Source organism: Montipora foliosa, chromosome 8, assembly GCF_036669935.1.
Source record: "Montipora foliosa isolate CH-2021 chromosome 8, ASM3666993v2, whole genome shotgun sequence".
NCBI lineage: Eukaryota > Metazoa > Cnidaria > Anthozoa > Scleractinia > Acroporidae > Montipora > Montipora foliosa.
In genome coordinates, this window is record NC_090876.1 from 7,465,654 (window position 1) to 7,493,153 (window position 27,500).

Here is a 27,500-nt window from a genome sequence, read left to right on the forward strand (position 1 = left end):
TCCTAGCTCGGATCCTGACTCGGCGGAATCCTAGCTCGGATCCTGGCTCGGATCCTAGCTCAGATCCTAGCTCGGATCCTGGCTCGGATCCTGGCTTTATTCTTAGTTTATCTCGTTCTTAGCACCTCAAATTTGGCTATTTCACGTTTTTGTTTTGCTGACGACGGCAAAGAAATAGACAAAAGTGAAAAACGCACGTGCAGAGCGTGCAAAGCTATTGTTTTTGCCCACTAAATATGCAAATTTGTGACGTTGTCGTCGCCATTGTCGTTTCTTAAGCTCGGAAATACTGAAACCGTTCTTATCTTCCACCTCATCTCATCATTTACTTTTTTCTTTGGCTCCTCTAGGGTGAGCGTGGTGCAGAGGTAGGTTTTAAGAGAATCTGACTTGTCGTCTTGGAAGAAATAAACTTTCATTCCTTTAGCTTTGAATGATGAACTGTTGTTTCTGATAACTCATAAAAATGTTTTTGGTTTTTTTTGCTCTTTGTTTCTTGGTTTAGGGTGACGATGGAGACACCGTAAGTTTACGTAATTCCTTTTCTTAGCTTCTCTTGTAGTTAGTGAAATTTTCGATATGCGTGAAGCCTCGCAAATTGACATTTTTTTTCTTAAATGGCAGTTGCGGTCTGTGGATCGGTACAGGCTCGATTTGCGTGTGTTCTTCATAATCATACTGAATGTAAAAAGTCTACGTGAACCGAACTGAACAGATTTGAAATTTGTTGAGCTAGGATCTCATTAAATCCATGTCTGAGCGCCAGCTGGAGTCAGGGAGTTTGACTCTTTGTGATCCGCCTCTAACGGGCAACAAAGTGGTAGTGGCTTGTTCTGCGGCTGATCAGTCACAAAGTGCTTGGCGTTCTATTTTCAAAGAACTTCAGCATTGCAAAGAATTTTGTGGTGTCGTTTCAAGGACAGACCCATACCTGTCACAAGCTTGGTTGTGAGTCGAATGACCAAGTTTACGGGGCATTGGAAGCGAAAGTTCTCGGGTAAAAGAGGCGAGATCTGTTTATCATAGATGAAGAGGTGAGGTGCATTTTTAAGGTTGAACTCTTAACCCTTCTTCCATTTGCAGGGAGACCCAGGCCCACCTGGATTACAAGGACCTCAGGTGAGAGAGTGCCTTCATTGTGTTTAAAGCGGCTTGGCACCAGTAGCGAGAGCAGTGGATTCGGATCGCCAATAGAAAATGCGCTATATAAATTCATTACCAATTCATTCAAATCCCACTCTAACCACTGAATGGACTTGCCTTCGAATTCAACTCCACAAGGCTCGGGTTGCTCGAAGCGTGGTTGGCGCTAACCGGCGTTAAGTACCTTGGAAACTTATAGGTTTTAGTACCTCTTAACCATCGGTTTGCGCTAACTTGGCTTCGAGCAACTTGCCCCAAGTTATGAATATGCATCTGGGTGCCTCCTCAATTGTTAGTTAGTTAACTTGCTGCTATGTATTTAGGCTCTTCACGTAGCTTAGCGTTTTTGCCTAGGCCACCAATATTGACAAAGTGGGCGGCAATCTCTTACGTTTAATCGATTAGTGCTTTTGACTCTAGACTGTACCCACTTGTACAGCACCATGATCTCACACAAGGATAATTCTATGTTGTTCCAGGGCCCACCAGGACAAAATCTCATGGATGCGGTAAGTGGGTTTGCCCAAAGGGTTTGTGGGGTGTCCACTCTTGAAACGTGTTAAGATAATTTATGTTGGCGCGTGTGAACAGTAACCCATCGTTCTGCATCTTGTCAATTTACATTCACGCCTCGACAAACTAAAAATGTGTATATATAGAGAAAAAAATACTATTAAACTAGAAAACGGTGAACAAGTTGAGGAGTGACTAGTTTCTCTCAGTCGTAGGGGCCTCAAAATCTACGACGGTGACGTCATGTAAGAGCGTCAAGGAAAACTTTTTCAAATCATTTTTTCAACCGTTTTAGTGATTCGAATGAGAAACAAAGTGAGGTTTCACTTTGTATGACAGCAAGGTCATCTCCTGACTCGCTGCCACGGCTACCAATCTTAGAACTGTAAAATGACTGTTATTTTTTGGTTGTTTTTATTATTGCTAATTGTGGTACACATTTACCGTGGGCAGCTTGAGCAGGGATATTCCGACAAAGGGCCGGCTATGGGAGGAAAAAGACTGTACTCCAGCAAGGTAAGCTCAAAATTTGAATATATGGTTTGTTATAGGAGTGACATAAGCTGTTGTTCAACCTCGATGTAGTGCGTCCGCCTTCTAATAGTAGGTTATCGGTTCATCTAGTAGATCGCAAAGTGGTGCCAATATAGAACATTTGTGACGGGAAGCGAAATTTCCAATTTTTTTTAATGAAAATTTGGACACAAGATTGGTCATAGCTAATTCCCACTCTGCATGTCTTATATCTCACGCGCTCGTTAAATTATTGGAGGGTTGTAAATACAGGGACATAACGGAATTTACGCTTCTTGGTGTAGGCGACACAAAGTGATCATCTAACCCCGACCTCAATCAGAACCCTCATGAAAACGTGTATACATACGCCTTTAGTTTAAATGCGCGTATGTTTTTCGGTTTGCCTAGTATACAAGCAACGAGTTCACGATTTACAAGGTCGAAAGCCTTAATGAAGTCCACGAAAGCTATGTAGTGCGCGAGTCAGTGACGGAAACAGACGAACCCATTCAGATGTCCTTTGTTTGATTGGATCAGTAAACGAAATGACGAGTGACAAGCGACGACAAGCTAAATTCTCGGGCTTTGCGTCGTCTTCAAAACATTTTTTTTACTGAAAAACTCCCGTTCCGTTCGTATTTGCTTCGTTCCAAACCGGTCAAACCGGGGTACTACAGTGAATTTTCGCATTCTCTTGACCAAATATAGTAAAATGGCGCAATAGTGGAATAATAAATGAAGTTCTTTGGCTTGGGACACATTGTGACGTGTATGCAAAGTACCGTGAATTTCATTCTGCACCTGTATTGAACATAATGAGAATATTAGCATCAGGTCATGTGACCCGTCAGTCGTCAAATTATCGTTTACCATTAAGTTTTTTTGGGAAGTACGTACCTTGTTAGAAAAGCTATTTCTCTTTTCCAGTTCTTTTTTGATCGCGTGGTGGCGCAACAATGATTTCATTGTCGAAAGCTTCTAAGATTTCGTGAGTTGCTTTGTGTTATCGTTCTTTGAGACACGAAAGTTTGGTTTCTTCTAAGGAGTTGGTTTGGGCCAAATTGCCACCGTGAAAGATGAAATGCCTAACGCTTCGAGCCTTGGGGCTTCGTCAAGCGACTGTAGTTATCATTCTTTGACTTTTTGTTGCTGTTTGCTTTTTGTTATTTCCATAGCGTTCTGACCAGAGGCAGGAGAATCAAGTCCAGAACCAGCTCCTTACGGTAATATGACTGTCTCGAGTGTTGAGGTGCACTGAAAATCGCACTTAATGGATGTATCGGGCCTCGTTTTACTCTCAAAAGTCACGTGCTTTTTTGTTTGAGACCGTTATCCACTCATAGCGAAGATATGAGTTGTGACGTCATCAATCGTCATAAATATAACAACTAGAGTCGTCTTATTGACTTTCGAAGGAAAGAGTTATTTTCCTTCAGTGGTCGGCACATTGGAAATACAGAAAAATACTTTTGGTAGACATGTATTTCCCATTCCAAAAATCTCGTCTTACAGTATTGTTTGCAGGAGGAAAATAATTTCAAAAGTTTCGTGCTTTGAAACGTCAATGCCTTTGGAGGTACACTGGGTCTTTTGGAACAGAAAGCAGCGTGGGGCCTGTTTGTCAAAATCCCGAAAAGCGATTCGTGACACTAAAATCTGCTTGTTATGAAATATGGATCTTTGAACATGTTTTCAAGACCTTTAAAATTTGCAAAAAGTTCGTGCTGCTGTTTTAGCCAAAAATATAGTTGTCTTCTGGGGTTGTCGTTGCTGTAGCCGTCTTCGCCGTCCCTCGTTTCTTAAAATGAGTCTCGTGAATAGACTTCCCTTCGAGAAAACCGCGCACCGGTGGCTCAGTTGGTTGAGCACCGGGCTGCCATGCGGGAGGTCGTGAGTTCGACTCCGGCCGGACCAACACTCAGGGCCTTTAACTCTTTTTCTATTTTGGAATTTCCAGGAATTTCCTGGCAAAAGTCAGTCATCACAAAAAAATGTTTTTTTTCTCAAAAAGTATTTTCTGTTAGGAGGAAAAAAATACATCATTTTAAAGCTATGAAAATAAGCTTTCCAAAAACATAATTACTTTTATACATAGAACTACAATATTTTATAAAAACGAAAGTTGAAGTAAAAAAATTTAACAAAAATATCATTAAAATGGTCTAAAATCAGTTTTCCACACAAATTTGGCCATTTCAAGGTCAATTAGGAATTTTTGATGACCGACAAAAATGTTCTTCATTTTATCAGCTTTCTTGGCCATAAATTTGACCGAAAACTGATGAGGCACGAATATTTTTGGATTTTTTTGAGCTAATTGAATTAGCGATAATTAATAATGTGACAAGGTGATGACAGATGTGAAATTTGCGACCCGTTGCTAACGGTTAAATAACTGAGGAGAAAGTGCTGCCTTTGTAATTACATCCGCAAATGGTTCGACTTTCAAGTCTTTTCGGGTAAGGACGATAGGTCGGAGGTCCCGTCTCACAAATAATTTCCATGTTCATTAGTTCCCTGTGGGACGTTAAATAACCCACACACTATTCGAGAAGATCAGGGGATGAAGTTCCCGGTGTTGTGGCTGTCCTCTGTGTGTATATGGGTGGTTGGGTATAGCAGGTCCACATCAGCTGAATAGCTGCCAAAACTTCAACCTGCTTAAACAAATAAATGACAAACAAACAAACAAACAAAGGGGCCTCTGGACCGCCAGGGATTTCCTTGAAGTCCGTTGTACGCTGTTACTGAGTATTTATGGTAAAATCCTTCAATTTCTGGTGTTGGTATTCTTGTATTAGGGCCAATGATCAATCCATAAAGCTTACGTGATTTTCTTCTTTTTGTGTCCAGATCGACTTCCTCACGGAACTCGTGGACGAGAAAATCGCGAGCTTCAGAGCTCAAAATGGCACCCTGGAACATCCGGCGAGGTCGTGTAGAGACATTCAACTGGAACATCCTGAATTTCAGAGCGGTTTGTATCTAACTGAATCGCACCCAAAATGACTCTACAACTATTTTTATGGTTCTTCCGGACATGTTTACCTTGTAAGGACTGTGGCTACCGAAGCGGCCAAATGCAACTTTCAATTAATACGACGCTTCCTGGATTCTTACGTATGTAGCGTTCCCAACCCTTATTGCCGAGATATAATTTTGGGACATACTTGACGCGAAAAGGAACTTTGAGTGTCAGACACAGAGCCCAGAGGAAAATTGAGACGCCTTTTCTTCTGCTTCTCTTATTTATTTCCTCTTAAATTATAGTAACTGTTTAAGTTAGAAATGAACTCATTTTGTGTGATTTCACCCCGAAGGAAAAGGTATTTTGGAAGGCGGTAATGATGACCAATGATGGCCTTGGGGCTATTCTCGGTTTTCACATGACGTCACGACCGCCATGTTGGTGCCCCTAAACAAAGAAAAGGCGGCCATGTTGGTACCCCGACCAAATCCTCCGGGAATTTAACTCTATTATTATGCAAACGCTTCCTTTTGTTTTCGTTGAAAAACATGGCTGTTGATCACGTGAGTGAAAACCAGCAATAGGCTCCTATTTTTATTTCTGAGGCTTAATTTATCGCAACCTTGGTTTCAGTCACCATATAGAAACATTGTACAGACTCCTAAATTGGGGTTTTCTTTCTTTCTTTCTTTCTTTGAGAGCGACATTAAACAATTTACGCCTCCTTTGTCAATCTTTTAATGCAAATCGTCCCTTTCTTTCATAACTTGAGTGTTCTTCTGTTCTCGGAAATTATAATTTTTAGGATTAATTGATAAGAGGACTCAGTCCTACTAGTTACCATTACTAGTTAAACGATCGCGCTTCATGCAAGTAGTCTTCTTGTTTCCCGAGGTTTGATTTCTTTTCTTCTGTTTTCGTCAGGCGAGTACACAATCGATCCAAATGAAGGATGCAGCAGTGATGCTGTCAAAGTTTATTGTGATTTTGAGAAGAATGCAACTTGTGTAAACCCCGAAAAGACCAGGGTAAGAATCAATACATCACCGAAGCATTTTGTTACCGTTTCTTCGGTATCGTATCTATATATAGTGACCTGAAAGTTCGAGGTGTCACTTATTAAACCGTTTGTATTTTGTCAGTATTTATGCTATGAGAATGAGATTAATATAATTTTAATGCTCCTTGAATGAAGTTTTAAGTCCAAAAAAAGGATTCTTTTGTTTGAACGTTAAGTTCTCGAAGAAAAAGCATGTAGTCCTCCTCCACATGTTTAAGTTACAGGGGTTTTTCAATTTCTGTATAGTTCATTTGGTTTAATCGATTTTGCGGTAAATTTTCAGCTGAACGGTGTCGGCGATTTTTGATATATTGCCTTTTGCATTTATCTTCCGTCAAAGTTGAGAAGAATAATTTTGACCCGGTATAAAATCAACATGCGTCAAAAAATTGAAAACCACTGGCGGTCGTCCTCCTAGATTCTATTCCCTGTTGAGTTTTACTTGACCAGGTGTTCCTTCCCTTTTCAAGTCGGAGGAGGCGACTGTAAAGGATAGCCGATCATATTGTCACGCAGTAGGTTACGTGACTCCTTTTTTGAGCATGCGTTTTGAGTGGTTAAACAAGCACGTGGAAAGGAGCTGTTGTTGTTGAACACTGAGTAATAGTTCGGTAAGCGATTATCGCTCGAAAATAGTTCAGACGTAACAATATTTGATATGCTCTTTCCTTCGTAGGTCGTTGTAGGCGCTAATGAAACCGGGCCAGGAAAATGGACAAACGAAGACGAGCCGGTAGGATGATGAACTCGTGACAGTTTGATATTTTGCGTTTTGCGCTTTTGTAGCCCTGATATACGAGCAACAGGACTCGGATTTTTCTGAGTGTCAGTATCCTAAAAATAAATTGGTACGAGCGGTTTCAGAGTGAAAACAGAGAATGAAAGATTCTCTGTTGCATGCTTACGTTGTCGTCAAAACTTCCAATTTGGTGATTTCACGTCGTCGTTATGCAGAGGACCTCTAAGATACTTGCTAAAATCCGTGCTGCACGTGCAGCACGATTATTTATGCTCTTTTAACCAATGATATTATTGTTTTGTGGCGTTATCGTAGTCGTAGCCGTGGTCGTTTCTTAAATTCCCTATTGTCGTGGCCTTAGTTCCCTTATATTAAAGAGCGGCAAAACACTGCAACATTGTTGCGTCGAGCAGAACTGTTGGGCGTAATGTTTGATCAAAAGCAAACTCTATCCAACACTTGATCGAACAAAAAATGTTGGACGAACATCTTCCAGCATGGGCGGCCAAACGGTCGAACAATGTTGGATCGAACAAGATTGAAGCATTGGCTACAACTTTGTTCGATAGTTTGGGCGGGGCTATAGGGAGTTAAAAGCCAACAACAGGGATTTTTAAGCAAAGACGACGGCCACGGCAACGACAACGTCGGTCCATAATATAATTTAGCGCTATCGCAAGTATTTCGCGATTATTCCATCTTGTTCGCCTTGTAAAATACAGGCGAACTATCCTGTAACTGGATGACTACGAACGATTTTTAAGTCAAAGCAGAAAATGACTGTTTCGTCGTTATATGCTCACGTTGTCATCAAAACCTAGAATTTGGTGATTTCACGGTGTTGTTTTCTGGCTTACGGCAGAGAAATGCACGGAAATTCGTGTTGCACGTGCAGCACGAGTATTTTTCCTTTTTTAACCAATAATATTCTTGCTTCGTGGCGTTGCCGTAGCCGTAGCCGTCGTCTTTGCTTAAACTCCCCTTAATGATACGGCGGGTAGTGCAGTTTGAAAATAACCGTTTATATTTTTAGATCGAATACAAGCTGAACTCGATGCAAATGAAGTTTTTGCGTCTGTTGAGCAAGAGCGCCTACCAAGAAATGAGCTACAGCTGTGTAGATTCGGTAAATGGACAGGAAGAGTGTGTGGTGGACCTGAAAGGAGAGAATGAAGCGATTGTAAACAATCTTGACAAGATCAATCTTAATGTCACAGAGGTAGGACGCAAGACAACAGATAAAAAGATAGGGGCTGCATCGACCACATCCCTTCAGGGTGGGGCTGGGGAGCTCGGGGTCAACAAAGTAGATGGTACAAATATTAGTAACAAAGTTAGAAGGCGAAAGAGGTTATGTCCAGGTTTGACCCTAATTAGATGCACGAGGATTTGAATAAGCGTCACGAAATATCCCCTTGCTCTTCAACATCACTCGTGTCTCAGAATACAGACAATTTACGTCACAAAGTGTCCCTCAAATGCTGCTCTTTAAGTAAAGATTAACTGCTGCATTTACCCAAAGCTAAGAATAACGCAAACCTTTTCCCTTACCTTATTGTTGAAAATGCTTAGACTTAGCAAATGCTTAGACTTAAAGTGCCCCTGTGACCAAAAAATCAATTCATATTTTACTTTGGATTTCAAAACTATGTTAACAAAACACTAAGTGACCCACGTTTTAAGCCTTGATTTCAAAAAGACACATCTTTATTTTAACTATAATTTTCCTATTTAATGGTCAGCCATTACTAACATTATGTCCTTGAGAGAGCTGGATCGAGGAGAAAATGACGTCAAAGGCTCACTAGTTTAAGAATGCAATACGTGTGTACGCCGCAGAATTAATATGCAGCACGGGGGTTTTTGGGCTTTCAGACTTTAAAACTCACGCTTTGCATATATAATAAGCTGCGTTCACACGCTGAAATTTTAAGCTAGTGAGCCTCTGACGTCACTTTTCCCTGGATCCAACCGTCTGAGGTCCAATCGGTCAGTTTTGAACGTGAGTAATGGCGGACCGTGAAATCCAAAACTTACACTCAAAGTAAACGGCCTTTGGATAAAAATCCAAGCTCAAAATTTTGCCAGTCAGGTGTTAAGCAAACACACTTTCAAAATCTGAAGGAAAAAAGGAAGTGGTTTTTTTGATCACAGGGGCACTTTAAGGGACACTTTCTGTTAGATGTCAAAATTGGGCGTGCATCTAAATACGGTCAAACCTGGACATAAGTGAGAGAAAGAGAAAGAGAGAACAGATCCTTGCACTTAGCTGGACAATTTAGTTTTCTGTACTGGGCACGCGCATTACAGTGAACGAACAAAAATTTTCGAAATGGGCGTGCTTAGAACTGAAAGCTCGTACTCGAAGTCGACCTTGTACTCCAATCTGAAGGTCGCTATTGTCTCTCATAGACACCTGAAAAATTCAACGGAATTCGAACCCACAACCTCTTGCGATGCCGGTGCAGAGACAAAAGCAGATAGAAAAGGGATTCTAAAGGTCGGAACACACTAGGCGATAAGTCGCTACGACACGTCGCGGGGATAAGTCGCCGCAACAATTCGCCTTGTTTGACACGGTTAATTTTATAAAAATCATTGTCGCTGTGGCAGAATTTTCTCGCCACGATCAGTCGCAGCGACAATATTAGCAAAAGCAGCGTTATCGCACCATGTGTACACTTCCGGCAACAAGTCTCTGCGACAAAATATAAATGAACCAATGAGAGAGCGTCATATGGTCAGCCATATTGAATTAGAAAAGTAGTTCACATTCCCACTCATACGATATTACTGCGTGTGATCCGAACAGGCGTCGTGTCGCAACGACTTGTTTTGAAAGTAGCACACACGGAGCCTAGTGTGTCGCGACCTTAAGGAGACTGATCATCGCAAGGGAAGCAATCTCGAGCTAACTCTCAAACACGTTGTTTCCTTCCAAGGGATGAACGTTTTCAGTTTCAGTTCTCAGTTTCAGTTTTTCATTTCCCCTACAAGCCCTTCCTCCTCTCAAAAAAATAATAAAAAACTTCTGGTTTGTTCATTCGTTATTTCATTTACTTTCAGACAACACCGGAAGGAAACAAAAAGTTGTTGATCGAAGTTCCAACCAAACAGCAAAACAGCCTCCCGATAGTAGACTGGGCACCACAAAATCGCGTAAACTCGCAACTGTCTGTTGAATTGGGCCCCGTCTGCTTTGTGTATTAGTACTTTTCTTTTCTGTACATTATCAATTTTTCGCTTAGAAGATTGGCAGGAAAACAGCATGATGTTTCGATTATAAGATGCTTCTGAGTCGAGCATGGGGTAGCCCCGAAGTGATTTTCTATAAACTCGACTTCTTTTTACTTAAGTGATTTTCGTATTTCTACTTGTGCTATGAAAGAGATGTTTTTAAATGTAACATTCCGAGGAAAAAGCGACAACATACTGTTATTTTATATCTTATTGTTAATCGCTTTAAAGAAATAAATTTTCTACTATATTGCACTTTATCTCAAAATGGCCGACGTTCTTTTATTATTTTGTAATTTAAAGTTGGTCGGCCCCTTTTTCTGTCCCTTAACCGTAGACCGACCGACCGATATGGTTGAGTTTTCAAAAAGGAGGTTTGAGGTAGGTAATACACCTTATTCCAAAATGGCCGCCATTTTAGTATTCTTTTGTTTTCTTACAAATTTTGCCCTTTTGGCCTCCCTTTCGTTGGAGGAAAATATGTTAATTAACAATTATTCGCCACAGGCGTAGTGATTATCGTTGAATATTCACCGAGACGAAGTCGAGGTGAATATTCACCGATAATCACTGAGCCTGAGGCGAATAATTGTTTTAGTATAAATACACAGATGATTATTTCAAAAAAGAGAAAAAAAAACATTTCAACGCGAAAATCATCTTTACTTACAGTGGCAAAACGACGAAGGGGACCAATTTGTCCGTCGAGGTGATTATCGGCTGATAATACGAGATAGCGAGCCAATGAGAGCGCGCGATTTTGTGTAATCACCTGTGTATTTATACTGACAGTAATTAATACAGGAGCCTATAAGTAGAGCATGCTTGAAATTCGCAACCACGTGTACGCACGCGCGTTCTTCTGCTTTAGTGAACGAATAAATCGAATGAATTTGGAACGAGAGCTCAAACTCGAGCTCTTCGCAAAAAGGGGCATAGGTTGGAGCAGTATCTTCTTCACTTGGTCTACAAATATGGGATTCCCCTTACGCGATTTTTGCTTGTTTTCCGTAGCGTTCACGACTCCAAGGACGGTCTCGATCGATGGTTGTTACAATCAGATAATTTGTTCAGAACAGTGGGAAATGATATTTTTAAAACCTTCTGTTGGACTCCAAAGAATGTGCAGTCTTCTTACGGATAGGTAAACATTTCGGAAAGATGATACGTCCAGAAAATTTTCACAAAAAGAGAGTTTGCAAAGTTGGGAAGCCATGTTTGTTTACTTTCCGCGTGGGAGAGCCACGCGTCGCTTGCGCGAACTATAAAGCGCGCGCCATCAGCCGCTCGTAAACCGGGGATAAGCTGCGGCGTGTTAAGCCACTAGGCTCCACTGGGTGGAATGGTTGTAGGCATGCGTGATGTGTTAGCCACACCGGGTTGGTATTAGCGTGTGTCACCTTGCTTTTTTGTTGTTACCCATATATACACCTGGGTGGAGAGAGGCACCGTGAGAGTAAATATAAAGTGTCTTGCACAAATTCCGCGGAGTCGATCAACTCGAAACTTCAACATCCCCCCTCCCGGGCGAAGCCCGGGCATTTCAATTTTTGAAGATTGGATCGTTCAAATTCTCGCCCCCTCGGGCCAAAATGGAGTTCAAATGCCCTACCCTATCGTCCGATTTGTGTCATACCCTACTAAAGAACAATCGTTGTAGGCTCCTGCCGTCTTTTGAACGACCTTTTGAAGACCTTTTCTGTAAGCCAATCGCTCACAAATACTACATCTCTTCCTTTAAACTCTTCCATCTCGGCCAAACACGTGTTTTATAGCTGTTAGCGACTTCGGCGCCCAAAGAAAAAATCATTTGAGACCTGACACTTCCGGTTCAATTTTCCCCATCCCACGCAGGCAAAGGTCAAATTTCCCACTCCCCGGGCACAGAAGATAGTCAAAGTTTCGATGTGATCGTCGCATATATTTTCCTCACAATTTTAACGAAATGTCAGTGAGAAAGGTATTGAGAATGAAGATTATTATCAGTTTGAAAGGTGTGGTCTTGATATAACACCAAATTCTTATGACTACCTAACAAAAAATCTTTGTTGCTAGTTAGGAGAATGAACGTTTCGATCTTGGGGATGAAAGGACTAAGAGCTCAGGGCCCGGTTGTTCGAATACCGATCAACTTAAATCCAGGATTAGCGTAAACTTTTGTTTCACGTTTTTAACTTTTTGGTGAAAGTTGCTTTTGCTTATTTTTGTTTTTCAAGATTAACTAATGTAAAACTTTGCCGTATATTAGCGTTAAAAAGCATTTGGAAGTAGAGAAATATACTCCTTGGTTAATTTTTAATCTGGGACTAGCGTTAGTCGGCTTTTTGAACAACCGGGTCCAGATGTCTCCACACTAATCCATCGGTTTATTCGGTTGATATCGTGATCGTGAAGACCAAATCACGTTCATAAAGCCTAAGTCTTGTATCGCAACAGACAGCGAATAAAATCGTTTTGCAAAACACGCGAATGTCATTCGGAATAGCTGACAAAAACGGGTCAATACATGGGACATTTCCTGGGAATTTTTCTCACAATGGAGGAATATAGGTATTTTATTTTCAACTGTAAAGTTTTACCTAGCGAAGTCTCGCCGTTAATATCTTTTGACGACGAAAAGCGAGACCACTGGCTCGTAAAGCTACATCTACGATCGTTAATGAAACAAAATAAAACAAGCTACACTTGGTTGACAGGTTTTAAAAAGCTTTCGAAACGCATGCCTGGTAGAAGCATCTGCTGACTAAAATGGGCCCGAGATTTATCAGCACCATTCCCCACGCGGCTTCACCGCTCTCTCGCGCACACGCATGTCAGAAAAACCGCACTGTTTTGTTCGCCTCTCTTTAACAAACCTGCAAAGGACTTTGACAATTACACGATGCAACACCAGTGAGTTACAGAATTAGACTCAATCATCGATTTAAACGGGTAACTCGAAAGCATTGATTACACAAAAGAGTTGTAAAAAAAATTGAAGACAGTGCACAAAGAAAAACAATATCGAAAACAATGGACCGTAATGCTTAAGATTAGCCAACATTGGAAAAGCTGGCTCTTTTTTCTGTTTTGTCACGAAGGATGTTACAACGTGTAATTATCTGGGGGCTGTCCGAAATCTCTTTGAGGTATGTTAAAAAGTGACAAACCGCCAGAAGACCTTGAAACACATCATTGTTCGCACCTATAATTTTTGCTGCAACCTGCAAATACTTTCTCGATTTCACATAGCCGATTGCAATACATGACTGGAAGTGTGCATGCCTTTCAGAAGTCAACAAAATGGCAGTCTCAGTTAAAGTGGAAAATAATAATTGTGATGGGCCCATCCGTGCAAGCTGTGTGTTATATTTTAACCTTTAACAAAAGCCAAAAAACGAGGGACAGTTGTAAATTATCGCCGAGAAGCTGAAGACCAAAAAATGCAACAACTGCATACTCTAAGCCCCAGTTTTCGAGCGGCCAGAGTACACTAATTCTTTTTTGTTCTAGAACTCTTGCTCAGCTCACCACGGCTGCCTTAGTCAATTCTAGAACATTTAACCAGTTTACAATTGTATTTAGAGTACATTATAATGAAAAATCCAAAAAAGATTTGCACACATGGACAACTACAAAAAATCTCTTTCTTTTTTCCACGGTCCTTGCCTAGTACACGAAGCATACGGGGCCTAGCTGGATAGTGAATTTTTGCTCAACAAACTTGTCTCCGACATCATAAGCTGCGACGTCCACGACAGGCAGCGCGTTCTTTTGTTTGGTGTCAATCTCGAGGATTGTCTGATGCCACGAACTGTCTTTATTCTACAAGAAACAATATCGAGGTTTCACACACATATTCAATTAGTACAGGGTTGTTAAAAATGGCCGGAGTCTGCAGCCCCTGAAAAATATGGCCCAAGTGTCAAAATTCAAACATTTATATTCAAAAGTTCAATTCGGCAATTCAAACCTTCAGTTTGGAAAATCAAGCCCTCAGTTCGGCAATTATTCCAACCTTCAGTTTGGAAATACAAACCTCCAAAGCCATTCAAACTTTCAATTCGACAATTCAAATATTCAATTGAACTGAAGGTTTGAATTATTCACTATTGAACTATGAATTATTGAAACGAATATTTGAATTGTTGAATTTCCAAACTGAAGGTTTGAATAGCTAAAATTGAATGTTTGAATTGCCGAATGCATGTTTGAATTTTGACACTAAAAATGCGCCATAGAAAACACAGGTGATAGTAATCTCTACTTTCATGACAGAAACATGCGATTACTTGTTTAGGACGTGAACGTAGTGAAGCTTGAAGACTCGACGTTTCCTCTATGCTGTAAACAATAGTTGTAGTTGTTGAGTATGTGTAAGAAATCGTACTTTGTGACTCAGCATTCTAAATAACAACTTCTGAGCATTACAATCGTGATATGTGCAGGCTCTTTTTAACCTTTTGCCATTCAAAGGAAAGCCACAGAGAACTGAAGCACTTTCCAGTCGGTTGCTGTTTTTTAATGCTGTATAGACCACTTTCATAAACGGCGACCTCTTTTGCATTCTTTTGTACTTATGTTAATTAGACCTACTGGCCTCATTTTGAAAGAAATATTCTTTTGAAATTTTCTCGTCGTAGCGAGGCTAGAAAGGCTTATTAGCATTAAAACAAAAGAATATTTAATTTGGCCGCCATGATGAAAGAGGTCTTTAAGATGATTCTAGCTTTTGCGCATGTGAATGTAATCTCTTCAGTGTGAACATTCAAATGAGAGATACCAAGAGCATTCATTTCTCTTTTTGCTATTGAATTTGTTGTTAATTGCGATCGCGCCGAACTAATTACAATCCATTGGCGTCTATTACAATGAACTAACTGAGCAGTACCTTCTTTGATATTGCTTGTAACGCTGCATGAACACACAATCGCTTAACGCTCGTTTAGCCCGCGTTGCTGAAAAGCGTTCTTTTTTTTCAATACGGCCATACTTACATCGCAGTTGTTTGTGATAACTTTTGGTTTAGTTTTCTCCGATGAAGTCAGTTCCATTTCGTTGTCCCCTTGGAGCTTGATGGTACGGCCAACTTCTTCTTCCCATGCGCGGGAGTTGTAGCAGTGATACGTGATAGTCTGCGTAAGGCGCATGCTCAGAAGCCGAAGGAATTTCATCTGCGCAGGATCCATCTTGTACTGAATCTATAAAGAAGAAAAGGATCAATTGCGATTCGCTAGACGAAAGAAAAAATATAGAGTTTCTCTTAACGTCTGCAATGATTTTTGACAAATGAGCCCTACAAACCGGATTCTCGTCACCAGAGCCTCGGATCACCCAAGGCTCTGGGAAACTCTGAGTAGGAGAACATGCGCTATAGGGTTCTCATAGCCAACAATTGGCTATTTGAACCTTACAGCGCCTGCTCAATTCTCGTGCTAACATGAATGCACCAATTAGAGACGCTTTCGGTTGTTCTTCACAAAAACCAATAAGAGGACACTTTGTTTCAGGGCTCCCCAGAGCTCTTCTCTTGACCGAGGGAGAGAAGAGCTCTGGGGTCGAGATTGAGTCCATAACCAGAAGGCTACAACTGCAATACCAAGTCTATGTATATAAGGGCATTTTCACAGATCAAGCTATTTTAGGACGATTTCTTAATTAAATAAGATTTGGCTTGCACCAGTCATCATTCACAATCCCATGGGTAATAATTTCTCATGTAATACTTGCTGGAAAGGACTGGTTTCGCGAGGAAATGAAATCTAAAATAACTCGGTATGTACAAACGCCGTTCCACGAATACTATGACGCTATACGCTCCTAGCAATGGACTCCAGCTACAACATATCACTATGCTATGACTGTTCTCAAATGCAATGCGGTCGTGTTTGAAAAATACTGTAATCTCAAAACATATCTCTGAACAATTTTCTTGGGAAGCGATTCGTCTGTGCAAGACGCAGCTTTCAAGTTTGAGAAAGACATTGCAATCTGTTGAGCGATATTGTTTCGTGGTGGATTGGTGGACTTTTGACTTATCCTGAGTGCGTTATCTTAAAATGTCATCCGGCATTCACATTGACTGCCCCAATATTGGCCTTGATCGGTTCAAAGGTGGTTAAAGTTTATACTCACAATCTGGACATCTGGGTTCACCTCACTGAGCCACTGCCAAGACTGTGCTTCATCACTTGAGATCTGCGAATTGCAAATGTGTGTGGTAGAGGTTAAAGACTCTCACGTACAACTCGTGAAACAGAGAAACAGAGAAACTCGTGAAACAGAGAAATTGGCGCCAACATACAATTTGGCGTATGCTCAACAGGCAAAATCTTTGTCGAAAGCACTGGGCACAAGAGTGTATCCGGACGCGGTGTGGACAGCGAAAACCGTTCGAAAACGATTGGAATACGCTACGTGCGGACGCAGATTTTTTTGAATCCGGAAAAAGGAAATTGCAGATACAAACATTCCTGATACGTGTGGACAGGACTTAAGATTCTTTGTGTGTTGTACGTGTATTATAATGAAGCATTCACATTTAAATGATAAGGAAATACCTGAAACAAAACGTTTTATCCCCAAAGTGTTTGTATTGGGTGCAACATTGATTTAACCAATTTGGTCTATTGTTTATTTTCCTGCAAAACGTGGTTTGAAAATAGACACTTTTCTGACGCTGATAGGGGCAATCTTACTCTTGGGTTATGTACTCTTGTATAAGATGATCGTCTTATTTTCAAAAAAAATGCGGAGACTTGAAGAACTTGCTGCTACTATCGATCTCTTTTATTTTCGAAAACGAAAAAAAAGATACTTCTTGTCTGAAGACATTATAACCGTGACGTAAATATATAAAGATGTCTTTGAATTTCCTAATCCTCTACTTTCCATAATACATCTTGTTTACCCCCCAAATTCATAATCATTGTTTTCGATTTCGCTTACGACACGAAGATGTCACAAGAGACATTGAAAACCACGCCTATGGATTTTTTTTTTTTGGGGGAGGGGGGACAAGATGTATTATGGGCCTATATGAGACTTCACTGTTTATAAACAATTCTTTTGATATTTAAATGTTGCCAACCCCAGAACAAAAGAACCTTTGTTTCGACAACCAAGAGATCTCTGGTTGGTACATTAATGACAATAGGTGACGTAATGGTGAGTATCGCTATATGCTTTACGTCAAACAAATTTTCTCTTAGATATATAGAAAGTCTTTACTGAAAACCATAAGTCTCCACGAAAAAAAAAAGGAACCAACAAACATAAACATACGTTTTCTTTCTTGGGTTGCACACAGGTCTTCTTGTTCTCAAAATCACAGTACACGTATTCCGCGTCACTGATGCAGCCCTCATTGGGGTCGATCCAAAAATATCCTGTATATGCAAACGAAGTGAGAACGTAGACTATAAAGTGCTCACGCTATGTAGAATATGCATCATGCAGGAAAGGTAAGGTGGCACCAGAGTCGGGTGGTCATCAAAGCCAGAAATTGAACATGGGAACGATAAAGACTGACGGTTTTGTCTTAAATACTTCAATCGCTTACTCCCTTAGCTGGGAATCGCGATATTTCTGGTTTACAAACATTGACGCCACATTTTTTCCTGATATTCAAATTTTCCAGCCACGGAACAAAAGAAGTCATTGTTTCAACAATCAATTAGGTTCTGGTTACGTATTAATAACAATGGGTGACCTGACGAGAAACATCGCTATTACGGTCGAGCTATAGATTGCGATGAATGGGGAGCTAAGTAGATAGCACGATTTTTTTTCCCTACAAGTTTTTCCATGATGTTGATAAGAAATAATGTTAGCAATGACTTTTCATGGAATATATCAAAAACGAGTGCGAGTGTTCCATCAGGGGTTCTAAACACCGAGAAACAGATGAAAGCACTGCTTTCATTGTTTTTTTTTTTTTATATACAGCTTCTCAAACTTTTTTTAAACCAAATATGAGAGTAATGTGATGATCTTTTGTTTCATCAGACAAGTGATAGTAATGGGCAGAGTTCGATATATCAATATTTTGGCTACGAGGATTTATGGTCAAATTTCACGGCTCAGTTCTGTTTTCTTTGTTTCACAAGTCTTAAGGGAGATTTCTAAAAACAATATTATTCAAATTTAACCATAAAGCCTCGTAGCTATGTGTGAATATTGATGTATCGAAAGTGGTCACTTTGTAAAGGATACGAATATTCAATATTTGGGCGAGTTTAAAAGGTAAAACGTCTTAATAAATTTACATAACAGAGCGTGATGGAGAGCGAGTCAGAATCACATCGTTTTCGCCTGCCAAAATCGTCTTCCCAAAAAGGTGATTTGGTTAACGAGGCCGTTCCAGTTTCAAGCAAAAAAAATAATTGGGCTGTGAACATTTTTGCCGAATGGTTGAGGTTAAGACAGGTACAAGTGCCGGTTTTATATTGCAGAGGACTTTTCAACGACTACGAACTACACAAGGTTAAAGCCTGGAATGGAGGCATTTCTGAAGTGGATGCTATTGGTTGTCCAAATTTGTGATGGAGGTAGCTAAAAAGTCCGAGGAAAGGTATCCTCACAAGAGTGTGTATGGCATTATATGTGCTTTCAAGAGTTAATTGGAGGAGAAAAATGGATCAGAAGCTTTTAATCCTCTGGGCCCGGTTGTTCGAAAGCCGATCATGTTAACTTAATCCTGGATTAGCGTAAACCTTTCTTTCATGTTTTTAACTTTTTGGTGAAAGTTTCTTTTGCTTATTTTGGTTTTTCAAGATTGACTTATCGTAAAGTAAAGTTTTGTCGAATATCAGCGTTGAACCGCATTTGGGAGTAAAGAAATAAAGTCCTTGGTTAATTTTTAATCTGGGATTAGCGTTAATCGGCTTTTGAACAACCGGGCCCAGGACGCTTATGATAAAAGGTACTGCGAAAGTTCGATTATGAATAATCAGGAAATTTAAAATGCACTGTGCGCGATTAGTTTATTGATATGTTTATTTTCCCGAAGGTTTAAATTCGAGTGTCCCCATCAGTGTCTTGATCAGTTTTTGACTGAACTAACTCGGGAGTTTCTTGATCCGTATTTTCATTGGGTATCAAGATTCATGCACCTGACCAAAATGGGGCATTCCGATTAGCTAATAGCCTTATAAATTATTCATGAGCCGGAGAAACTTGCATACTAACTTATACATGACCTGCTCCTCCATAGGAACTTTTCAGGCAGAAAAAAAGAACGGAAGTACAACTGCAGCCGAGAAGCTGAACCAGGGACTACCAGGATCAAATTCAACGAGTAGTCAGAAAACTGGTCTTGAACCCGGGATCTCCGGAGCTCAAGGCAAGCGCCCCAACCATTAAGCCACACTGACTCATATTTCTTAAAATTGCCAAGATGTTCAAATGGACTGGTTCCTGAGAGAGTTTTTAGATTCGCACTTACCGCTTTTCACCGTGGAATTACTGTCGAGCTGCAAATCTCTGCAGGATCGAGCTGGGTGGTGCCTAGTTCCATTTTGTCGCTTGAAATTAAATGTCCGAGTTTCGAGAGAGTCCAAGATCGTTTTCATAACAGGTATCTAAAAAACAATAAGAACAAATGATGAAATTATTGCAAATCTACCCAAGTGCAGGATAATCTGCTTATAGAAGGCAAAAATCAGCCATTTTTTGATTATAGTGCTTCGTGTTTCGTTGCCAGGGTCTTATTAGATCTGCATAATTACATTCAATGAATAGCTAATTTAGTTTCGCGAAAATGTAACTGCACTAGTACCTGCTAATGGCACAGATGTTGTAATGTTGCTCGCTCAGGCCTGCTTCACACGTCGCGGCAGTAGCGCAGCGTTTGAAGCCATGCCGTGCCAGTGCCGTGTAACAACACAGACCCTGTCGAATTTGATTGCCATGCCGAAACGTCGCGCTAATGCCGAGAAAACGTCGAATTTAATTCCTAAATTTAGTTCGACTCGGCAGTAGTGTGACGTTTGAAACTGGCCTCATACAGTTTTGGCGGGAAATCGTTCCAGTTGCAGAATTCACGTGGCCAAGAAGAACCATTGAGAATGCGAGATGCTAAAAAAGCAAATCAGCTATTACCACCCTTACCTCTAAAATAGGAGTGCTCTGTGAACTCTCTTGAGAGAAACCTCTCTGTCAATTAAAGGAGATTTACAAAGAAAACACATGACGACTGGTTCACGATAACTTCGTTACCAAGATTTTCTGACAATAGCCAGAGCCCGCATTCTATACATCATTAAGGCCTGGCCAAACACCTGCAACATTTCCAAGCAACATCTTGCAACATTTTTGCATAATGTTGCGACATGTGTTGAACGGGCTGGCCAAACGCACCCAATATTTTCAACGAAACATGTCGATGTTTATGAGCCCCAGGCCCCTGGAGCGCAACAAGTGGACCTAGCGCGCATGCCCTACTGCAACAATGTTGCGTGAACGTGGCCATGCAACAGGCAAAATGTTGCACAAAGATATTTGACCGTTTTGAAATTTGATCCAACATCATCCAACATGTTGCAACATATCGCAACAGGGTGGCCAAACGTATGCAACATGCTGTGTCCAACCAACAATGTTGCCAGATGATGCGTTGAAATTTTGCGAGCGTTTGGCCAGGGCTTTAGGGAGTTTCAGCAACGACGATGGCTACGGCTACGACATCGCCACAATACAATAATATCATTGGTTAAAAGAGGTAAAAGAATCGTACTGCACGTGCAACATGCATTCTATTGCTGTACTTTGCATAATAACCAAATTTGAGGTTTTAACTACAACGTGAGCATACAAATGCAAATTTTTCATTATCTATTTTAATTCTGAAACCGCCCGTATAAAACTAGATTTTAGGATAGGGACAAAACAAAGCGATTTCAACCAGCCAAGAATGACTTTTCTTTGTTTTGGATGTGCCAGTGCGTAGCTCGCCGTCCAGCAGGGTAGATTATACAGCTGTTTCGGGAAAGGTTGTCCAAAAGAAGCGTAAGATCTTTCGCGACAATGCCGAAAGGTAGTATGGTAGATATTCATTAAAATACATTTAACTTGTAGTGAACGCCCAGAATCGAAGATTCCACAACCGTCCAGTGAAGACCTACGGTGGCGACCTATTTGAGTGAAAGAGTTCTTAGGATATAGCGTTGATGAAGTGGCACAGGCTAATGTCGACTCTCTCTCTCTCTCGCTATCACGATACCAAAACACGTCCAAAAACAAAAGGGTTCATTAGCAAAAACGATGGCTCTGGACGTGCGCCGCGATTTTTGGTACATTTCTCCTACTTTCTCTGCAAAAAATCACATAAAATAAGTAAGGTTAAAGTCGTCAGAATCCTTTTTCTCTGTGAATCCTAACCCTTTGTTACTAATTCATGGCCAGGATCATTTGACTGAATTTTGAAACTCACTCATATCTCAATGTCAGTAACATAGTGTGAGAATATATTTCCACGTGACGTTTTCGATAGCATTGCCTTCATGTTTTCGTTGACTCAAACTGACAGTTTACCATAATGCCTTTCGGTATTGTCGCGCACGCTTTTATTTTTTAATTTATTATTATTATTTTTCATTTGGACAACCTTTCTCGAAACAGCTGTATACCATGTGACAGTTTCATGCAAAGGGCCCATTCGCCCACATTGTACGAAGTGAACGAGACAAAATAACCACGAAAGACTTAGGATTATGAAAAGTTACATTTTGAAGTGACGTGTTCGTCGCCGTCGCCGTAGTAGATCTCGGAGAGCTTTAGATTCTAGGACGAGGACGTGAACGAGTACGAGATTTGACTGCCCGTTTTTGGCGAGAAGACTTAAAAAATTTCTAAGCAGGACGCTTGATCTCACTCTTTGTTAGCAGCTTCGGTTTCTCAGTTGTTCTTATTGCTGATAGCTGAGCCTTTCTGCTGATCGAAAAATGCTAAAACTGCTGCGGTGTTGTTGAATTGTTTTGACACGACAGCATTTTTGCAAAACCTCGTACTAAAATGACGACGGTATCACGTTTTTCCCGCCAAAATGACTGACCGTTGTTCTATGAGAAAATCTCGTACTCGTAGTCGTTCTCGTCCTAGAATCTAAAGCTCTCTCTTAAGATCTACGAAACGTCACTTAAGGCCCGATTTTGTTGAACAGCGATGTTGAAACCGTTTTGCCGCCCCCTCCCTTTTAACCATGTTAAAACATGTTGAAACGAAGTTGAATCAAGAGAAAATGAGGGGACAGAGAGGGAGGCTCAGGGCGTTGGCCGGGATATGTCATGTCCACAAAAGTTATTTTTAGACAAGCGGAAGTCTTTGTTCTAGCGGAAGTCTGTCTTACGAGACGTCCGCATGCAGTCTTGCCTCGCTCTCAGGTTCTTAGTGAAAAGAGAAAATGGCGGCGCACGTGGAAGGCTGATGAATATTTATTTTCTTTCAAACATCAGCCCGAGGTTGGCCTGCATGCGGACGTCTCGGAAGACAGACTTCCGCTAGAACAAAAACTTCCGCTCCTCTAAAAATAACTTTCGTGGACATGACATATCCCAAGGGCTGGACCGGGACCTCATTTTCTCTTGGTTGAATCGATGTTAAATGAGTTAAAAAGCGTGTTCAAACCGTTTGACAACCCCAGCAGTCAAAATCGTTCAACAAAATCGAAAGGGTGTTGAAGCAAATGTTTAAGCCGTTTGCCCGGACATTTCAATTCAGTTTTTATCGTAAAAGTCTTTCGCCATTTTTCCACCTCGTTCGCGACGTAAAACGTCAGCGAAAATTCCTAACAAAATATTTGTACAAGCTGTTTCAGAGCAAAAATAGGGAATGGAAGGTTCACGGTTGTCGCAAAACCTCAATTTTGGTGATTTACGTCGTCACTTAGAGTACCGCGAGAAGTATGAGGAAAAATGCGTGCCACACTATTATTTTTCCTCTTTTTAACCAATAATATAATATTGTTTGATGGCGTTGCCATTGCCGTAGGAGTTGTTTGCAGGGATGGCGCAGTGGTGAGAGCATTCGCCTCCCACCAATGTGACGCGAGTTCAATTCCCAGACTCGGCGTCATATGTGAGTTGAATTTGTTTGTTCTCTACTCTGCACCGAGAGGTTTTTCTCTGGGTACTCCGGTTTCCCCTCTCCTCAAAAACTAAAATTTGATTTGATTTGCGTTGATTTGTTAATTTCAATTTGCAGTGTCCCCGATTAGTGCTCTAGTGCTAGAGGATTAGACACTTAAATAAAAGTTGCTTTTGCTTAAATTCCCTATTATCTAGACACGGCTACAAGGGCTACATAGACTCGCTTGACCCGAGGCTGTAGTCAACGCGGAAATGCCTTTTAGATTAATAGAGACTGAACGTCCATCAAACCAAAAGATACTTACCAAAAGGTACCAAGCTTTTGTACATACCTTTGAACTGGAATATAATCGATAATTTGGCGGCGGGCCCTTGTCTGAACTGCCAAACAGCTGAAATTTAGGAACACAATGTTACAGGCTGCCCAGACTTCACATCCGTATGCTCTGGGCTTTGCACAATCAAGTGAGCGAAACATAGACATAAACAGTAAAATCGAACGCTTCTGTTTATGTGTGTGTCAACTGGGTATGTATAGCGTAAGAACATTGACGATGAATAAGCAGTTTTTTCAATGGGAGCATACATGTTCTACTTTACGGACAATTCCAACATTTTTCCACGAAAGCCGCGCGGTCAAGAGTTAACTGCGTGGAGCGTTTTCCTCGCTTGCCACAATCCCGTATGTCTTGACAGCGCGCGCCAATCAAAAGCAAATCGAAATGAACATCTCCGAATAAGCTAATGGCTAGCTTGTTCTCAGGTAGTGATTTTACCCTTTGTTTCAGGTGTGAGCATCTCTATGGGTGCTCAATGTTAATGCCTCTATTTATTTGTCGCTATGCCAAACTTCAGTTTTTAAACATATCCTTCATACAAATAACCGCCAAAATGTGCAGGTGTTTAAAGCCTTTTGAGGTCACGTAAACTTGCTCAAAAATAAGATACTTTACCGTACTTTAGCACATTCCATGAGAGGTCCTTTTCAAAGTGAATAAAATGAAGAAGAGTGGAAAATGAAACAAAAGAAATTATACGGTCACTTACGTCTTCATTTATGAGATATTTCCCAGGGGGACCCTAAAAGAGAAAGCGGACGAAAATGTTAGCAACCATAATAATGGCGATGATGACGACAAATTTTATTAACTATTTAAGCTTTACTTGCTCCACTAATTAGGGAAAATCAAAAAGTCAAAAAATCAAATCAAATTACAGTATACAGCCTATAGAATTTCACAATTCACCAGTCAGCGTCTTTCCACGAAACAAGACGTTAGCATTGATGTGCCACTATGCATAAACACTGATGTGAAAGTGGTAAGGCTGGTCTTACCTGAGGGCCTGGGAGTCCGGGGGGTCCTGGATCTCCCTATGGAAATAAAACAGAAGCCGTTTCGTTAGCTGGTATTGCAAAGGATGGCCTTTGTCCACCCCCCCCCCCCCCGCCCTTTCCCCCATTTTTTTTTTCTCCTTTACTGGACTTAAAAAATAGAGGCAGATCAGCCTGTCAACGAGTGCAAACAAAATTCGATAATTTTTGAAGAAAGAACGAATATTTGCGCTCCAACGTAATCGGTTTAAAAATTGGTAGACTGTGCGCAGAATCCCTCTCAGCAGAATCGAGTAAAAGGAAATGGGTGTGGTGAGAGTATTTTGGTAACAGGCTTTTAAAGTGAAGAAATGTCACCAAGGACGCAACGTATCGACATGGATAAACTGTTTCTAGGCAGAGTTGGGCGGCTTTTTATACAGAAAAAAAAAATTGTGTGTTTATCAATTTGGGACAACGACTACTGCTCCGAGAATGTCATCTCACACAAGAGATGTAAGGCAGGAGAGCGAATTCTTGCGTCCCATGATTATTATTTGAAATTAATTTTTTAGATTGCGCCCATGCTGCGAGGGTTGTTTTCGTCTGTTGTTTCCATAACCGCATTAGTCCAAGGTATTTAGGGTGTAAATAGTATTTCTCAAACTCATTAATAATTCATAAGCCAAAAACAAAAGAAATCACTACCGTGAAGGAAGTTTGGATATATGGTCTTAATTAGCATAAAATTTCGCCAACTTTGATCCCAAATATCTCTTAAAATACTGATTCTTTTGAGAAGCAATATCTAACACTCCAAAGAGTGTTTCATCAGATATCCAACCACCTCGCAATCGGTTAAAAAACTCGACCTTCGGCCTCGTTTTTCAACTCGCTTCTCGGTGTTTGGATTTCCGATGAAACACTCCGTCTCGTGTTTGATATATTACATATACATACATATTCGACCACTCCCCATAGGGCCTTTTCAGGGCCAATGAAACCAAATAGAACAACAACTTTAAGAATCCCACCCGAACCAAGACAAACAAGTTAGCTATTTACAAGTGGAGCTTGGGAAGTTGAACCAGGGACTACCAGGATCAAATTCAACGAGTGAAAGCCACTGCAGGATCTCTGGATCTCAAGGCAAGCGTCCTAACCAATGGACTGTACTGCCTTCCAGTGTGGAAACTGGAATTTGACTGGAATGAAAGGTGTATAACTTAACGTAGAGTATGTTTATTTATTAAAAGGTGCCTCACTTACTATCATCCCCTCTTCACCCTGTGAGGAACAAAAAAAGGACAAAAAGGGAATGTTATTATTTTGCTAATGAACACTTATCAATTTACTATTCACTTGCCTGCTTTGTTCAGTTTTGACATAGCCTACAAAAAGCCCGTAATGTTTATTGCGCTTGCTACATCTCTATAAGATCTTTGGGATTCAAGTGTGAGGTCGCCCAATCGAAATATCGCCAACATTTCTTCTTGTTGACGCGTTTAATGCGGACTGAAAAGAACAATTATAGCGGAGGTAAAAAATGAAAACTTACCGGCGTTCCTCTCTCACCCTAAAAGAAAACAGAGGAGAATATTAGTTAGCGTTACAAATCATCATACGGAGAATAGTGGGGATGTGAACGTACTAAAAGACAGCGGGGGCTGTGTTTGGAGTTTTAATGAGATGCAATTAGTGAAGGTAATCACATGATTACGATTGCAATTCGGCATGAATAAACACGAGTATTTTTTTTTTTTAAAGACGAACAAAATTGCACGAGCCCCCTTGAAAAGAAAATGTGTGAAACACAAAAATTGTTTTATCAACTGGGTTGATAAATCCCAGGCCAAATTATATAAACAAACGAAGTGAGAAATATATGAGAAGACATCAGGTAGAATTCCGCTTAAATGTGTTAAACACCAAGAATAGCCCACTTTCGATATATTAAAATTCAGTCCTAAACAAAAGGCATCATCTCGAGGCTCTGGGGAATAAACTCTTACAAATCCTTATATTTATTCCCCAGAGCGTCGAGATGATGTCTTTTGTTTCGGACTGAATTTAATATATCGAAATCGGTCTATTTGGTATGAATAAACACGAGTATTTTTTTTACAAAGACGAACAAAATTGCAAGAGCCCCCTTGAAAAGAAATTGTGTGAAACACAAAAATCGGTTTATCAACTGGGTTGATAAATTGACCACCGTAAAGAAATTTGAAAGCTGACGTTTCGAACTTTAGCCCTTCGTCAGAGCGAATTGAGAAAGCCGGGAAAATTCGCATCCTTAACAAAAACTAATCGGAAGCTAAAACTACCAGCTACTGAAGATTCTAGACACCCGTTAGCCTATTTGTATATTGTATTAGTATATACTAAAAAGTGGATAGCGTTGAAGGCACGCTCTGATTGGCTACTCAAACTCCGATATTATCCTTTGCTAGCTAGCCTGCGAATACAGACGCCTCTCATTGCTCACCGCCGCTTGGCCCAAAGCGGCGGTGAGCGATGAGAGGCGGCTGTATTCGAAGGCTATTTGCTAGCCACCTCAACTTCGATCTGAATAGTTATATATGCCACGTTATTTGAAACGTACAGGTGTTAGGAGATAAAAGGCACCGGGAATTCTGAAATCATACACTCCAAAGTGCGTTTTATCTCTATGTCACAACTGTGACTACCAAAGCCACTCGGTACTGAGAACCCTATAAGTTAATGTAATGTGACTTACCACAATGTCTAATTTTCAAGCCTAAGATGTCAATGAAGGGATTGCCCGTTTTTGTGGAAAAATGAGTTCAAAAATCAATTATCTTACCGACGCACCGGGATCGCCTCCCACTCCTCTCATTCCCTATGAAAACAACAGTGAAAACATTATCAAGTTCAGTTCATTATCAATAGAGTGGTTTTCAATTGAGTGTCGAAAGTAATTAGCG

At 40.7% G+C, this 27,500-nt stretch overlaps 2 protein-coding genes across 2 annotated transcripts in view; one reads left to right on the top strand and one right to left on the bottom strand.

The window, feature by feature from the left end:
* Nucleotides 1-10,436, top strand: part of LOC137967929 (collagen alpha-1(II) chain-like) — a 141,726-nt gene extending 131,290 nt beyond the window's left edge. Inside the window, exons 61-71 of the mRNA XM_068814531.1 lie at nucleotides 351-368; nucleotides 506-523; nucleotides 1,084-1,119; nucleotides 1,623-1,652; nucleotides 2,110-2,172; nucleotides 3,348-3,395; nucleotides 5,026-5,149; nucleotides 6,065-6,168; nucleotides 6,877-6,933; nucleotides 7,973-8,158; nucleotides 10,006-10,436. Coding sequence (XP_068670632.1) covers nucleotides 351-368; nucleotides 506-523; nucleotides 1,084-1,119; nucleotides 1,623-1,652; nucleotides 2,110-2,172; nucleotides 3,348-3,395; nucleotides 5,026-5,149; nucleotides 6,065-6,168; nucleotides 6,877-6,933; nucleotides 7,973-8,158; nucleotides 10,006-10,149 — 828 coding nt within the window. The 3' untranslated portion in view covers nucleotides 10,150-10,436. The remainder of the gene's footprint in view (nucleotides 1-350; nucleotides 369-505; nucleotides 524-1,083; nucleotides 1,120-1,622; nucleotides 1,653-2,109; nucleotides 2,173-3,347; nucleotides 3,396-5,025; nucleotides 5,150-6,064; nucleotides 6,169-6,876; nucleotides 6,934-7,972; nucleotides 8,159-10,005) is intronic.
* A 2,265-nt stretch (nucleotides 10,437-12,701) lies between these two features.
* The window catches only part of LOC137968216 (collagen alpha-2(I) chain-like), a 163,162-nt gene continuing 148,363 nt past the window's right edge, over nucleotides 12,702-27,500 (bottom strand). The window contains exons 63-74 of the mRNA XM_068814834.1: nucleotides 27,380-27,415; nucleotides 26,111-26,128; nucleotides 25,822-25,839; nucleotides 24,577-24,612; nucleotides 24,288-24,320; nucleotides 23,573-23,632; nucleotides 20,266-20,310; nucleotides 19,601-19,736; nucleotides 17,440-17,543; nucleotides 16,291-16,353; nucleotides 15,153-15,356; nucleotides 12,702-13,980 (exon numbers count right to left, since the gene is read on the bottom strand). Of these exons, the coding sequence (XP_068670935.1) occupies nucleotides 13,825-13,980; nucleotides 15,153-15,356; nucleotides 16,291-16,353; nucleotides 17,440-17,543; nucleotides 19,601-19,736; nucleotides 20,266-20,310; nucleotides 23,573-23,632; nucleotides 24,288-24,320; nucleotides 24,577-24,612; nucleotides 25,822-25,839; nucleotides 26,111-26,128; nucleotides 27,380-27,415 (909 nt within the window). The 3' untranslated portion in view covers nucleotides 12,702-13,824. The remainder of the gene's footprint in view (nucleotides 13,981-15,152; nucleotides 15,357-16,290; nucleotides 16,354-17,439; nucleotides 17,544-19,600; nucleotides 19,737-20,265; nucleotides 20,311-23,572; nucleotides 23,633-24,287; nucleotides 24,321-24,576; nucleotides 24,613-25,821; nucleotides 25,840-26,110; nucleotides 26,129-27,379; nucleotides 27,416-27,500) is intronic.